Genomic DNA, 6,000 nt, shown 5'->3' on the forward strand with positions numbered 1-6,000 from the left:
GGCACTAACTAAGGAGTTGGGATCAAGACCCCAGAATGAGAGCATAGTGCTTAGTCTGATGCAGCCAGTGAGTGACAAATCCATAGCAAGCACATTCTTTCTGTGCTGGTGCTAAGAAACAGGACCATTTTCAAGCTTATTTGCTAGCCACTTTATATTTTTATTTTGTTTTGGTTTTACCTTATAGATCTATGATACTCTTAAGAACATTTGAGATTACACACTGTATCTGTAAAAGGAGACTTCAAAGTTTCCTTTCTTAGATTCATCTGATAGTTTTTCTCTCGATTGTGAGAAGGGCTCACAGTTTATGTTCAGAAGAACCAACAGGTCTCCTTGATAAAGGATTCCTTACTTCCTGAAGTACCAAAACGATTAGGATTCTTTTATTTCTGGACACTTCATTTTGGTCGTGAATTAGACTATTCACTGGTTCTGGGAAAAAATCCAGTGGTTTGTATGGATATCTCTTACATGTGAATGACTGTAATTTTATGTTCCTTTGTAACACTGAGACATCATGTAAAGCTTTTGAATCTAACATTTTTTTCTTTATCCTGGGCACATGCATGCTATTTTTACTGAATTAGATAGCTTTGGTATTTATAAAAATTGTATCCCTCTTATTCATAATTTCCTGAAAATGAAGGGCTATTGTTGTCTTTGATAATTTATGCTTCAAGTAAAGAAATGTGGCTCTTTGGCATTCTGTGTTTAGCAAAATTTGCTTTGTATAATTTTAATGATGCATAATGTGTGGTGTCATGTTTTCATAATTTAAAATGTTATTTATGTTTTCATATATAAATAGCATTTATGTCTTAACTGGTGGTAAAATTATTAATGTATACTTTATGGTTCTAGGGAGGTAATGGTAAAAGTAAACAAGGAATCAAAACACAAAATGTCTTATTCTGGGAGAGTGAAAGCTCTCTGCCTTCAGAAGAACACTGCTCTTTGGATAGGAACTGGAGGAGGCCATATTTTACTCCTGGATCTTTCAACTCGTCGAGTTATACGTATAATTTACAACTTTTGTGATTCGGTCAGAGTCATGATGACAGCACAGCTAGGCAAGTTTCCTTCCTTTAGATATTTTTCATATTCTCTAAGTCTTATAAAATATGCCTTTATTTTACATTTACTTTTTCTCTGCACTTTCCAGTGTCATTTGGATGGTCTTGGAGGTTCACACAATGAAACATAAGACTGGTGTAAATTGTGAATAGGGTCATTACAGAAATGGTGGGAGTAAATGCTCTCAGTCCCATAAGAGAAGCAGATTACTGCAGCTGAACACTCAGTTTGGGTCTTACTTGCTTTTTTCCTTTTTATCTAAGGCAAAAATGGGAAATACATAGTGTTGAATATATTTCACTTTTTGAGCAAAGAAAATAAAGAAAATGTTTATTTTAATCATAGTCTAGCCTCCCACGCTTGTTAAAGAATCTCATTTAGTTTTTCATTCTATAACAAATCTTTATTCTTGCAGCAATACATGCTGAACCACACAACCTACAAATATTGACAAATCATGTTTTACTGAAACTTTGTCTTTTTTTGCTTCTATTTTTCTATTTAAATATAATGAAATAGTGATATCACATAAAATATATTTTCTGCATAAATATATTTGTATCTTCCTTTGATAATAATTTGATTTAGAAAATAACAATAAAAGCACATATACAAAAGTTTACAAAAACAACACTATGGGGTTTAATTCCGAAAAAAACTAGAATTTATGTAACTTTAGCAAATAATTAATGAATGTTTTGAACATGGTGAAGAAAATAGACTCATTACAAGTATGTGTGAAAGAGGAACATGTGTTTCTCTAGCACCTTCACCTATTTTTCATTTATAGACGTTAGAGTTGCACAGAAGGAGTTAGAATTAGATGCTCTTAATGACTGTGAACTATTAAGATACATGTCCACACAAGCAGAGCAGTAGGTATCTCAATGGGTTGTCTCCATAGTCTTATTCTACCAAAGTTGTTGCATTCTCTAGTTGAATTGTATGTACTTTGGGACCCAAATAGCTTGCTTATAACTGAAGTTATAGTGGAATTTCAATGGGTTACAGTTTGATTTTAAAATAAAGATCAATTTGAACATAGCCTACAAGGTGCTGCGTGAGCTGGCTTCACTGTACCTCTCCTGCCTCCATCATCTACCGCATTCCTACCAGATCTTTCTCGTCTAGATGAACATCCAATTCTTCTTAATTACTGTGCTATATTTTGCCTCAGGGATTTGCACATGCTGTTTATTTCTTTGCTTAAAGTAGTTTTTTTTATGCTTAGTTAACTCATACGCTTTGAAATGTTAGCTCCTGTGTCAAAACCTCTGAGAAGCCAACACTGATTAGGTCAAAGTTCCCACTTTGGGTTCCCATAACAGCTTTCTTGCATAGTTGTGATCATAGTCATATTTTTTTTCCATTAATACTAGTCTCTTCACTAGAATATAAACACCAAGCAGGTTGGGTTAGTGTGTTTTGGTTTACCCCTTTATTCCCAGGATCTAGCCTAGGACTTACATAGAAGACTTTTGATGCAAATTTGTTGAATAAATTAGTGAATGATTTGAGAAGAAAATATGATATTTTGACATCAGTATATCCATCCATCTAAGTGTCCATCTAAATACTCATATTTGTACCTTACCGTATCCAAAGAACTTTTCACACACATTACCTCATTTAACATTGTAACTTTGGGGAGGGTAATGTATAAATACTAAGCCTATTTTATAGAAAGGTTAAGCTGTTTTCTCAGACTCACATAATTAAGAGTTGCAGCAAGGAGTAGATCACAGATTTTGTTACTTTTCTTTAATGCTGGCCTTTATTCAATATAATTTAAGGGTCACCTAGAAAATAGAACTGTGAATTCAGTTCCAAGGTATTTGTGTCTTAGACTATGAACAACTTTAATTTTTTTCAGACCAGCTTAATATATAGTTTTAACGGAAAACTTCCATATTTTGTTTTTGTAAAGGGAGCCTTAAAAATGTCATGCTGGTATTGGGCTATAACCGGAAAAGTACTGAAGGTACACAACAGCAGAAAGGTAACATTTAAAAGGATACTGTATTCCAAACAGTGCAATGGCATGAATGATGGTAACATATTATGTGTTTTATAAATTTGTAGAAAATATTACATATGGTATAATCAGGAATTTTAATTGGTAGTTTATAGTATAAAGAACTTAGGCGTAAACTTTCAAAATTACAAGTGATATGAAGTGTTAAATATTTATATTTTCAGATGAAGTAGAGGTGTCAATCCCTAGCTCACCCTTAAACTAAATGTGAATATTTTTTACAACTTACCTATATCTACATAATGTTTAATTTTGAACAGTGTTTGAAAAGCTTTATTTCTTTTAGATTATGAAATGTTAATTTATTAAATGTCCACACTCTTCTTGAAATTTAGTAGTTTCTATAATGTATTATAAAAATTGTCCAAGTACAGTTTTTTATAAATAATTATTTAGTGCATTAGTTATAGCTGTGTTTATATATACATTTATCTAAGTCAACTAAAAATACATAAGCCAAACTGAAATAAAATAAGAATGTTTTATGGTGGATCTTTGAAACTTGATTTCATTTTTTTCTTTTTCTAGAGATACAATCTTGCTTGACTGTTTGGGACATCAATCTTCCACATGAAGTGCAAAATTTAGAAAAACACATTGAAGTGAGAAAAGAATTAGCTGAAAAAATGAGAGGAACATCTATTGAATAAGAGAGAAACAGGAATTGTCTTTGGATAGGAAAATTATTCTCTTGTAAATATTTATTTAAAAATGTTCACATGAAAAGGGTACTCACATTTTTTGAAATAGCTCATGTGTATATGAAGGAATGTTATATTTTTAATTTAAATATATGTAAAAATACTTACCAGTAAACGTATATTTTAAAGAACTATTTAAAACACAATGTTGTATTTCTTATGAATACCAGTTACTTTTGTGCATTAATTAATGAAAATAAATCTGTGAAATACCTAATTTAAGTACTCATACTAAAATTTGTAAGGCCGATAATTTTTTGTTTTCTTGTCTGTAATGAAGATAAACTTTATTTTAAATTCTGTGCTTAAGACAAGACTATTGCTTGTTGATTTTTCTAGAAATCTGCAAGGTAGAATGAAAATATTAAGACGGTTTCCCGTGTAATGTATTCCCTCTTAGATTGCTTTGAAATGCACTATCATATATGCTTGCAAATATTCAAATGAATTTGCACTAATAAATTCCTTTGTTGGTATGTGAATTCTCTTTGTTGCTGTTGCAGACAGTGCATCTTACACAACTTCACTCAATCCAGAAGAAAACTCCATTAAAAGTACTAATGAAGAAACATGGCATACTGTCAAAGTCCTCATATCTAGGCTATGAGGAGAGTTCCTGTGTCTTTCCTAGACATGACAGAGTTGTTTTTCAACTCTCTTTGAGTATGGATACCCTGAATTTTGTATAATTAGTGTAAATACAGTGTTCAGTCCTTCAAGTGATATTTTTATTTTTTTATTCATACCATTAGCTACTTGTTTTCTAATCTGCTTCATCCTAATGCTTATATTCATCTTTTCCCTAAATTTGTGATGCTGCAGATCCTACATCATTCAGATAGAAACTTTTTTTTTTTTCAGAATTATAGAATTCCACAGCTCCTACCAAGACCATGAGGACAAATATCTAACACTTTTCAGTTGCTGAAGGAGAAAAGAGCTTTAGTTATGATGGATAAAAATATCTGCCACCCTAGGCTTCCAAATTAGACTTAAATTGTTTACATAGCTTACCACAGTAGGAGTATCAGGGCCAAATACCTATGTAATAATTTGAGGTCATTTCTGCTTTAGGAAAAGTACTTTTGGTAAATTCTTTGGCCCTGACCAGTATTCATTATTTCAGACAATTCCCTGTGATAGGACAACTAGTCTATTTAATATTCTCAGAACTTACGGCATTTGACTATATGAAAACTTTAAATTTATTTATATTCAGGGTGATGAAATTCTTAAACATGAAAGATTTTCTGTATTTTAAAGGAACTCGTGCTTTAACTTGCTACGTAATTAACGACAACAAAAAAAATACAGTAGAGCTCTTTGTTCCAGTGTTATCTTTTCATTGTTACTTTGTATGTATTTGCAAATTTTTTTACCAAAGACAAACACAAAAATAGAATACTGTATTTACATGGAATAATAAAATTTTTAAAAGCATGTTTATGAATTTTTAAACTTTGTGATAGTGTTTTGCTTTTCACATATGGGTCTGTTATCCACCTCAAAGGAAACTTTGTATATTAATTTGTATATGGAACATTCCACGATAAGAAAGTGCAACTAAAGTTTTTTCTTGAGAACTTACGGAATATTTAAATTTACTTTTCTATAATACGTATAGTTGCCAGGATCCCAGGACAAAATCTGATGGGTATGAAACATTCTATTTTCAAGTTCTCTTAAAAATTTTTTGTGAGTAAATTTGTTTGCTCTTGAGTACTGAAACAAAATATAAGACTTTAGAGCAAATGATATATACAAAAAATAGGCACAGTCACTTCACGTGTTTTCTGATTAGAAACCTAAAATAACCTGCTAATTATGATCAAAATACAAACATATTATCATAACAGAAAATATTCTTTTGGGAAAATTTTGAATTCAAAAAAGGGCGCCTCTCTGACTCTAATTCCCTCTATCGATTATGTGTGAACTATTTTAACTAAAATGCAACTTATTTTTCATCAAGGCAGTGAAATATATTGATGAAACATAGCAAATTAACAAAAGAAGATTGTGAACTTTCCTAAGTTAAATGTAAGGATGCAAATGTTCTAATATTGAGGGGAGATAAAATTCAAAACCGTTGGGACTTTGCTTCTTTATCCATCACTTTGAGTAGCTTAACACCTAACCTGGTAAACTGAATGTTTTTCATGGAGGCTCATCAGCAATTCAGTAAAA

At 31.4% G+C, this 6,000-nt stretch overlaps 1 protein-coding gene across 2 annotated transcripts in view; it reads left to right on the forward strand.

The window, feature by feature from the left end:
* The window catches only part of LRRK2 (leucine rich repeat kinase 2), a 146,244-nt gene extending 140,994 nt beyond the window's left edge, over positions 1–5,250 (forward strand). The window contains exons 49-51 of one of the 2 annotated variants that reach the window (XM_025402005.1): positions 865–1,073; positions 3,005–3,076; positions 3,641–5,250. In XM_025402005.1, the coding sequence (XP_025257790.1) occupies positions 865–1,073; positions 3,005–3,076; positions 3,641–3,762 (403 nt within the window). In that variant the 3' untranslated portion in view covers positions 3,763–5,250. Of the gene's footprint in view, positions 1–864; positions 1,078–3,004; positions 3,077–3,640 lie in introns of both variants that reach the window. The other variant, XM_025402006.1, reaches the window with a different exon arrangement.
* The last annotated feature ends 750 nt before the right edge of the window (positions 5,251–6,000 follow it).

Source organism: Theropithecus gelada, chromosome 11 (genome assembly GCF_003255815.1).
Source record: "Theropithecus gelada isolate Dixy chromosome 11, Tgel_1.0, whole genome shotgun sequence".
NCBI classification, from domain to species: Eukaryota; Metazoa; Chordata; class Mammalia; order Primates; family Cercopithecidae; genus Theropithecus; species Theropithecus gelada.